The sequence below is a fragment of the Sinocyclocheilus rhinocerous genome, unplaced genomic scaffold (assembly GCF_001515625.1).
Source record: "Sinocyclocheilus rhinocerous isolate Xijiao unplaced genomic scaffold, SAMN03320098_v1.1 scaffold629, whole genome shotgun sequence".
Taxonomy (NCBI): Eukaryota; Metazoa; Chordata; class Actinopteri; order Cypriniformes; family Cyprinidae; genus Sinocyclocheilus; species Sinocyclocheilus rhinocerous.
In genome coordinates, this window is record NW_015652278.1 from 128,576 (window position 1) to 138,986 (window position 10,411).

Below are 10,411 nucleotides of genomic sequence, written 5' to 3' on the forward strand. Positions count from 1 at the left end.
AAACAGCACACAAGTTAATTGACCTACTTTTTCTCCTTTTGGAGCACAAAATCTGCACAATTGTGAGGAAATCAATGTCAACATTTTGCAAAATATGTCTTCTTATTTCACATAAGAAACTAAGTCGCACAGGTTTGGAATGAGACATGGAGAATAAATGATTTGGTTTTGGTGATTTATGTCTTTAAGAGTCTAACTTTCCTATTTCACTCAATAGGATCACATTAACATGAGATAATCTCACAGCAGACCAGTACTGACAGCAGAGCAGAAAAGATGATTTATGCAGGTAGCAAATAAAATGTGCATTAAAACAAGAAAAACGCTGAGCTTCAAAACAAACAAGGCAATAGCACATAAGAGATGTAAATCTCTCAATCTCATTATCATAAAGCTATCAAAAGGGTTTAAAACCCTCTGTAATAAAGCAGTTGGTCCACACAATGTAAGTTGAGGTTGGTGATGATAAGTTTTCAGTGCTTTCTCACCTAAACTTAGCTTAACATTAGTAGCTATAAAGAGATCTGCTTTTTATTTAAAAAGAAAACACAGGTGAATATACCCAGTCAAGAGATTAAAGCAACAAGTGCAGCTCTATGGAAAAAAAAAAGTCGTCTAACAAAGATATAAAACCAAAGATTATCACGCAATTAAAGCTCAAGTCAAGGAATAAGTAATACATAAATCCCCAACAATATGTTGTTCCTGTGTGTTCCTCCACCAAGTAGACGTGACCATCCCAGTGCAACTAAAAAGTCCTACTTTCATTCATCCTCATTCACTCCTCCTCTTCTTCCTCATGGGAGGGGCCTCTGAGTGAGGCAGGGCCTACATGCTCCTCCTCCTGCACATGCTCAATAGCTACTATGCCCGTGAGGAGAGCATAGCTCAACATCGCTGCTACGGCGACCAGCACTGACAGCAGCTGCTTGCGTCTCTTGTATGGCTCGTTGTCAAAGTCGCTCCCCTGCTGTGTGCTGGACATCGGACGATTGACGCCCTCTGCAAACAAAACAGACACGAACATCAGGACTCAATGACCCTTATTCTACAGACAGAAGAATGGATTTTTTGTTCTTTGCAAACACTTTATTGTGGTTATTGGTCACCTTTACTCTCGCTGGGGAAGTACAAGCTCAAGATGTTGCAGCAAAATGTGTTCAAGTTGTCCAGATTCTTCAAGTTCTGCTGCAGTCGGCAGTTAGGCAGCCGGATCTTAATAAGTGGAGCTAGATGACCAAATACATACGCATCTAGAGAAGAGGGCCTTTAACACACATACAAAAACATCAAATGTATATAAAAATGTATAGAAAATGTATGTACTACACCTAACCCATAATCAACTGAGAGTAAAGCTCAAAGATCAACCTTAATGTGTAAAACACTTACGAATCTCCAAAGAAAAATTTGTTCGATCCCAGACGCTGAGAAAGAAGATTCAGGCACTCCAGAGCATCATGGTAAAGCTGGAGGGAAAGGTGGAGAGAGTTACAGAGAATAGAGACTGAGAGGATGTAGAAGAAACAACTAGCCTAGATTATGTCCTCTTTTCATGTTATTGTTGGAATCATTATCAGAATTTTTTTTTTTTTTTTTTACAGCTGATGAATGATAAAAACATTGACAGCCAATCAGAATCCACCTTTAAAGAGCTTGAGTGCAGACATAACTGCAGTGTGGGCTTATAATAAACAGAATGCACTGGTGTGTGGACACTAATATAAGTTTCTTTCTTGGTGTGAATGTGCTAGTAAAGAGATAGTCCACTCAAAAATGAAAACTGTCATCATTTTCTTCCCCTCAAGTCTTTCCAAACCTGTATGACTTTCTTTGTTCTGCAGAACACAAAAGAAGATATTTTGAAGAATGCTGGTAACCAAACAGTTTGGTTCCCATTGACTTCCATTGTATGGACAAAAATACTAAGTAAGTCAATGGGAACCGAAACTGTTTGGTTCCCAGCATTCTTCAAAATATCTTCTTTCATGTTCTGTAAAAAAAAGAAAGTCATACAAGTTTGAAAAGACACAAGGCGAAGTAAATGATGACAGAATGTTAATTTTTTTGTTGGACTATTCCTTTAACACTGCATTAAAAGTAAACTTTGTTTTTTATCTCAAGCAAATTCATCGTAAATATAACATTCAATATATTGCTCAGCCACAGGGAGCATAACCCCAGCATGCACATTGTGATTCACAGTGTCATAAATAAGAAGAGTCGTTTCCCAACATCAGACTAGCAACTATCTAGCATAGAATTCTCTGCCAGAACGGAACTTCTTCTCTATTTGAGCCCAGATTCCACACATCTGCTGGTTTATCAGTGTCCTCTTCAGGGACCAGAACACTATTGCCTCTGGCTAGAGTCTAACAGCCGCCCTGGTGTCTCAAGGAGGTGTTATTGTCACAACAAAGACAGCCCACTCACCATCTGATGCATATCGCACAGCAAAAACAAACACTATCAAGCACAATATCCACAATTCCACCAACCTCCTCCTCTGCCTCTTCTCCAGCCTCCAGTGAACTGTTTCCCCGGATCAGGCGGAGTCGCTCAAGCTGCCTGTTTTGCATGCGGCCCGGCAGGAAGAAGTTGAGTGGGAAGGACATATTCTCTCCATGCCAGCGGCGCGTCACCTCCACGTAGTTCTTAGGATCGATCCATAAAGCATAGATCTGCCGGGAGACATGAGAGTTTGAGCAAGTACCCATCAAAACTTTCATCTTCGAGGTTCAGGATTTGAATCTCACCAGTGCAGGTAACAGTCGCTCCTCCAGTAATGAGATGAAGGCCAGAGTGTCTGCACCCTCCTTGGCCGAGAGATCATAGTCTGCATTGTATTTCTGAAACACAAATTTCCAGTATTACTATTACGTCTGCTATTGTTCAGGAAAAACAGGTACAGGGCAGCCTCCCCAAACAGGTACAGGACAACCTTCCCAAAGTCACTGGCAGAGCCAGTGTTTACAACTGATGAATGGCTTATTTATATGGTGCTGCTGGGATTTTGTAGGCCAACTCGGAAGTTAGCATTACCAAAGACTCAGCGTCAGATGCCAAGCCCATGGACCACTGGCATCTGATGCACAAGGCACACAAAAAGGTAAACACTTTGGGAGTTTCGAAGTTGTCATCTGATTGGTTGAATTCTACAGGATTTCTGTGAGATGTGTCGCATTCTTTTGCATTCCACCTGGAACCAAAGGCATTGTGATGTTAAACCCCTTCATGGAAGAGGCAGTCATGTTTACAACTGTGACAATGAGCACTTATCAGGATCAACTTAACACTGGACTTTGACAAGTATGTGAAGTTCATGGCGTAGACTCTTTAAAGATGGGCAAGAGCTTTGCTTGAGGCACTTAATGGAAACAAAAAGATTGCACGCCGATCTGCAATTGTAGGGACATTGACTACATTTTCACAGCCCTAAACATGACACTGAACAAAACAAACTGTGATTGGTTGCTTTACATGTCTCAGATGGCCTTTTGGGTGGTCCTTTACCAATGAAAATTACAATGGAGTCCAGACCTTCTGCCATCAGTCTGAAGATCTGGCTACGCCAATAAGATTTTGTTCATCGGCTTTTTGATTATTGCAGAAAGTAAGCTCTGTGACCAACAAAAGTTTATGATTCCCACAAATTTTGTTCATCAAGAAAATCTTTGCTAATAAAAGTTTTATGAATTTTGAAGCCTGAATGCATAAGGCAGAAGCAAAAAGGTAAAGTTCGGCTATAAACGAACTACACTACAGTCGCTTTTGACAAATCTTTTAATCTTTATTTATGATGTTGCTAAAAAGAACATTATTTTGTGTATTTGGTGTAATGAAATGTGTTTATGCGGTTTAAGGTTAAAAAAACACATTATTTTCCACATACTGTACATTATTGTTTCGCCTCTATGCCCCGCCTTTCTGAAACGTGTCGATTTTTACAAAGCTCATCGGTCTGAATGGCCGGCGGATCCGACGATGGAGCGGCAAGCACATGTGACGACCCCAGGCTTCGTCTACGGTGAAAGCCGATCCGGCGATCCACAGCACTAAGTTGTTGTATTCCCTCAGCGACCAGCACGGATCAGCTCTAGGCATGACGAAGCGGATATCGTCCTCTTTTGGAAGACCAAACAAAGTAGTTTCGCTTTCACAACGAAGCACACAGCGCCTTAACGACATGGCAGCGGCAGCAACAATACTACAGCGAGAATAAAAGTTACGCCTTCTTTCTTTGCGTGAACATTTGGGAGGCGTTATGCAAATCTCCCCAGATCGTGACGTAGATATGTGGGGGCTTGTTAGAACGAGCCGTTTTAGGTAGGCGTGGTTAACTCTTAACTTTTATAAAGAATATCTCTTTGGAATTGAGACTTTAGTCTTTGCAACTTTACAGATCTTCTTTATGCACCAAGAGCTTGTAACACTCCAAAGAGAAAGGAAAAATTGAAATCGCATCATATGACCCCTTTAAAATCTACAAGTTGGAGAGTCTGAGTTAGAATAGTTTGCAAGTTTTTCTTTTTCTACCAACTTCTGTATTCTCATTTAGCCACTTTTCAGCAACAGCCATTTTCCAAGACACGTAAAAGCTTAAAAACATCACAATGTAGTATTACCTTTTTTTTATGTCATACAATAAAATGTGAAAATATCTTGAGCTTGTGTTAACCACAGATGTTATTTCAGGCATTTAACCAAAAACCTATTCAAAAAACCCACTGACCTTGGGACTATGGAACCAGAAGTTCAAAAATGCAAACTTACTTCCAGGACTTGGGTTGCAGCACTCTAGCATCCAAAAAGCTGTGTAGTGTTTTGTGAATAAAGCTGCAAGCACTGACCTGATCTGTATATGCTCCTGACTCTGTAAACGGCTTTGGGTAGAACAGCACTGCTACTGGTAGAAACTATAAACGTGTTTCTAGGAAGGGTTTTGATTATGCACCTAATTAAAACCTTTCCTGAAAACACAGGTTTATTGTGTCTAATTCCATTCAAATTTAATGGATACCTTCATTGTGCAATCAAACATGATTAATGAGAAAATTAGAGGAGCATTTCTAATGGCAGCAGGCTTAACTAGAAAGGCTGTGGTACTCGAATGAACCCGAAACTACAAAATTAAGCTTTGTTTGGTACAAAATGAGCACATGACGAGGTGAAATATACAGGGACACTTGTATAATGCATGATGAAAAGCAAAACGTGACCATGACAGCAGCGAGGTTTTGCGGGCAAGAGATAATCACCTGTTTCCTCAATTGAATGATGATCTGATTGGGTTGAGAGCAGCTGCCTTCATCTTTGGTCCTGAGAGCAGGAAGTGAACCTTCAGCGAAGACATGAGCATAAGTAAAAAATTTATTTTCTATAGGCCTATAAAGATGATCAATGAAACAGTCATTTAAGCTTTTGATTATCACTCTGGATATCAATAATAGAAATGCGTGATCTTTAGAAAGCATAACAATATTACATAACGACCAAAATACTCTACTAGTCAAAAATTTGGGGTCGGTAAAATTTTCTTACAATTTTTTTTGAAAGAAGTCTCTTATGCTCACCAAGGCTGCATTTACTTGACCAAAAATACAGTAAAAACAGTAATATTGTGAAATATTATTACAAATTTAAATAACTGTTTTCTATTTCAATATATTTTAAAAAGCCATTACTTCAGTCTTCAGTGTCACATGATATTTCAGAAATCATTCTGATATGCTGATTTGCTGCTAAAGAAACATTTCTTATTACCAATGTTGAAAATAGTTGTGCTGATTAATATATTATATATAAATTACTTATAAAATATAAAATATTTTTTACATTTTTTTTAAAACTGTGATACATTTTCTTCAGGACTCTTTGATAAACATACAATGTCAAAGAAAACCATTTATTTGAAATACAATTTATATACTAACAATTTAAGTCTTTACTGTCACTTTTGATCAATTTAATGCATGATTGCTGAAGAAGTATTCTTTTTAATTTTTTTTTCAGAAAATATAAATAAATAAAATTATCTTCTAAATAAATAAAGGAATTAAGTAATTTGTTTATTTATTAAGGTTCTACACATCCAAAGATGATGTCTGCTAAAATGTGATAAACAGGCTAATTAACTGTTATGCTCTAGATTATCTTTATTTTTTATTTTATTTCTTTGTAAAGAATGTCAAAATGAATGCAGTACATTCCTGCAAAGTCAAAGGGTCTACCCAGTATAAACCTGTTGAAGGAACATTGGTCTTCAATATGGAATAATAATATTGAAGAAGAATCTTTGGAAGAATTCAGGAGCCAAGGAAAATAATAATGGAGACAGACAAGAATGTGGAAAGAGAAAAAAATACAGATGCAAGTTATCAGCAGCTCGGCAGGAAAGAGGAAAAGGCCTGTGTGCTTCAGTTAAAACACACGCTAATGTGGAGTGTTTGCCAAGAAACAGATTGTTAAAACTCTGTCTGCTTACCTGTGGGGCTTCTCCAGGGGTTAGAAATCTTGTGAATTTTCAGTGGAGCTCCAGCAAAGCGAGCGTATGCCTGGAAAATGATATAAAAGACATTATTATTATCATTATGTACACTAATTCCATTTTAGAGTTCTGGTTAACAAGATTTAAGCTTCCAAGATTAGACAGAATCTGGTTATGAGTGTGTTGCTATAGCCTCATGTCAATATGTGGCATTCTGGTCTCTAGATACAACTCCCTCCTCCAATGCAACTTTACAGGATTTTATTTACCGTTTGCCATCTGCTAGGCCAACATTAAAAATCTTACGAGCTAGAAAAGCTATTTTAATTGATCATCTGAGGTATCATTTATGTACAAATTTACAAACCAACCTAAGTATGAGCTGTGTTGCTTTCCTTGGCAAGCTCCACTAAATTACAACAAGCAACAACACAGCCTCATATATACGCAGATGAAGATAACATTTGTATTGCAACAAAAGCAAGAACACAAGAACACCTAGCTAACTTCAACAAAACAGCTCCATTCAGCTCTTGGACAGGATTAGGGGTTTAGGACGAGATGCCTCATTTTACGACTACATCCGATAAAGAGGGACATAATTTCACATTCCAGCACATGCAGCTGAGAGCTGACAGATTGAGCACTACACACCTGGCTCAGACGTCAGACCTTCAGCACGTCGTTTAGCAGATTCTTTCCATTGAAAGCATCTTATACTGCTGATCACTGGGGTTAAATTCCCTGGAGCGTTTCTTTACAATTCAGACTGAAGCCAAGAATGGCTCAGGCATAATCAGCCTTGATTCTTAAAGGAATAGTTCACCCAAAAAAAAAAAAAAAATCGACAATCTGTCATTACTGTAATTACTTAACCTCATGTAATTTTTTTAAGAATCTTCAAGCAGCTCTTGAGCAACTGACCTTCACTGTGAAGCTCCAAACATGATAAAATACAATAAATGAAGCAGTTATTACAAATAAAATAAATAGGAAATAGTATAACAAATAACTTCAGGTTATAACTTTATTTTTATTCTAAAACTCTTACGTGACCCTACATAGGATAAGTGGGTATAGAAAATGGATGGACATAATTATGCCACAAAATATGGCAGTCTGTCCCTCAGAGATTTTGTAAGCTTCAGGAGATATGAATAGTATGAACTTCTTTAATGTTCGTTTTGGAGCTGTAGTCACTATGAACTGTCCTTTAATGGAAAAGAGCTGCATAAAGATGCTTCAGATTGTGTTTCAGTTAAAAAACAGCAGCAGAATAATTTCTGGGTGATTTCTTTAACATTAGGCTACCAGCACTCACTAAAAGGGGGGAGAGGAAAGCGGATTTGAGGAAAAAGCTGAGTATTGAGTTCTGAAATTTTCTCCTTTTCCCGGTTGCACTCGAGCAGTGAGCTGGAAAAGTGCCGTAAACTTAATCAAAGGCTGACAACATAACCTCAGCTTTATTACTAGACTGAATCCTACAGAATACTAAATTATGGCTTGTAAAGTAGAGAGGATCAAGTTTGGAAATAAATCATTCCTATGTGAACAACCGGTACTGTCCAAAGCAAATACGAGGAGGAAAACTACAGCTGGCTGAAATCCACTTTGCCCACAGTAAAAGCAGTTCATCAGACTCCTGCTGTACACATAAACACACTGAAATTAGGCCACGGATGACAGAACAGCTTTTCTTGAAAGTGCAGATGGTAATAATTAGTTTGAGCCACTCATAAGATCCTTAAATAGAGTGGCACAGATGATGATTGGACTATCCTGGTTTTAAGCCCCGCCCCCGCCCTGCTGCATGTCCAATCACTGCTCTGTCGTTAAGGAACAGTGTTCTAATATAACCAAAACAAAGCAACCACACCAGAGGTTAATTCATCAATAAACAAATGCTAGAGTAAATGTTTTTGCTGAACAGTAACACTTCATACTTTTTCCTAATCTGAGCACTTTTTTTTATTTATTAATTTAAAAAATTTATAAGGTGCACCAAGCAACTAAGTCTACCATGAAAAGAAAGGGATAGTATTTTTGACAAGATTACACTGGATCCATATTAAGTGTTAGTATAAATTCCAAGACCACTGTAAAACATCAAGCACTGCATATAGAAAGAATTGACTTCATAAAAATCAAATAAGCATACTTTTAAAATCAAGAGAGAAACTTGTAGAATAAAGCAAGCACGTATCATCACAAGAGATCTCTTAAATAAAAGTAGGCCTGTCATAATTATTACAGAAATGTCTGGTCAGATTATTATATTATATTATTTGATAAAATAATGTTAAATTACATCGATATAATCACAATATATATATACATACATATATACTGTATGTATATATATATATATATATACAGTGGGTACGGAAAGTATTCAGACCCCCTTAAATTTTTCACTCTTTGTTATATTGCAGCCATTTGCTAAAATCATTTAAGTTGTACCCACTGTATATATTAAACGAATACAATAAATGCAATGAAATTGTTTTTTAAATGATGTTGTTTAATTTTATTACTCTTATAGGAGCGCTGCAAAGCAGTTGAAATATTTTAATTTTAATGTCATTTATTCACATTATGGCATAAAAATGTAAGTTAATGTGACTAACATCTTAATCTTCTCTAATGAAAAAAAAATAAAAAAATTATTATAAACAACAATTAATCACTGTCAAAAATGTTATGATAGTGACAGGCCTAACGTCAAGTTGGCAGCTACCAGGCAAATCTCCAGACATCCTCAGACCTTCACATGCAGTTACAATTTAATGCAACTATACCTTTTCTGGTGCAGTGAGATAATCTGGAAAATTCTGAATGAACTTCACATTACTAAACCATCAGACACAGGGAGCAAAACATGCCTGCGGTTTTTATAGCGCCCAGAGTAGGTGCAGACAGACTGTAACGCACAGACATCATCCTGACCGCTGGCGAACTGGAAAAATCCCACCACACTCTTTGGAGCGTCCAAAACACACTGATGTAATCTAATCACTTTAACATGCGATTTCAGCAACAGTGACCTGGTTCTGTGCCCACATACAACCTTTGTTGATTGGGAATAAAATGGATCTGAATGCAGTCTCCAAAGCTGCCAACAGGAGCTGATATTGATGTTAACTCCAGATGACAGATGTGGGTTTGTGGTTTGCAGTAGCACAGACAGGTGGCGCCCTGGTGTGACCAAACTGAAGTGGAAAAATATGAACAGTGGAAGAAATGTATCCCACATGATGATTCATGCAACAAAAATATCTGTAGATAAGCACCTTGGCTGTGGAATTAACTGAGATATTAAAACACAAGAGCTTAAATCATGAAAAGCAAACAGTGGAGATTTTCCCGTTTCAAAGGGCAGCATGATCTGACTGGTACTTAGACACTGTAAAATCATGGTGCAGCAAAACACATTTGACAAGAAAAAAAAGCAACTTAATATGGTAAACTGTTATTTAACTAAAAATAGTAGCTTATATAACCACTGATCCGAGAGGAAGAGTTCTTACCACAGTGTCTGTGACCTGGAGGAAAAAGCATCAAGGGATTTTAAATATTTATATGAATGCAGATGATTTTGTTGAACCATCTGACACAAACATGCTAAAATATTGTTTTAACTCTAATGCAAACTGGAAACACAATAAAAGACACTTCTTATTTTATTTATCTGATGGGATACTTAAAAAGTCCGACAGATGTGGTTATGGCTATTAAAATGTCTTGAGGAGAGAGTCGCCCACTGCTGCAGCCAGACAAAACACACACACACACACACACTTCTGCGGGATAATGTCACTGCTGATGTCACAGGTGATGTCATCACATAGATTCATTTCAGCAGAGGTGAGGTATGCTATTTATGGTGAGAAGTTATGACCATAAATATATAATTACCTACCCTAT

The 10,411-nt window shown here is 37.6% G+C and overlaps 1 protein-coding gene across 1 annotated transcript; it reads right to left on the minus strand.

The window, feature by feature from the left end:
- Nucleotides 1-257: 257 nt before the first annotated feature.
- LOC107714314 (metaxin-1-like) lies at nucleotides 258-10,341 on the minus strand. The gene is made up of 8 exons (XM_016520126.1): nucleotides 10,286-10,341; nucleotides 6,485-6,597; nucleotides 5,259-5,338; nucleotides 2,757-2,849; nucleotides 2,499-2,681; nucleotides 1,393-1,469; nucleotides 1,110-1,267; nucleotides 258-1,002 (listed from the first exon to the last, which is right to left on the minus strand). Exons 1-8 carry the CDS (start codon nucleotides 10,339-10,341, stop codon nucleotides 779-781), a joined length of 984 nt encoding a protein of 327 aa, XP_016375612.1. The 3' UTR covers nucleotides 258-778.
- Nucleotides 10,342-10,411: the final 70 nt, after the last annotated feature.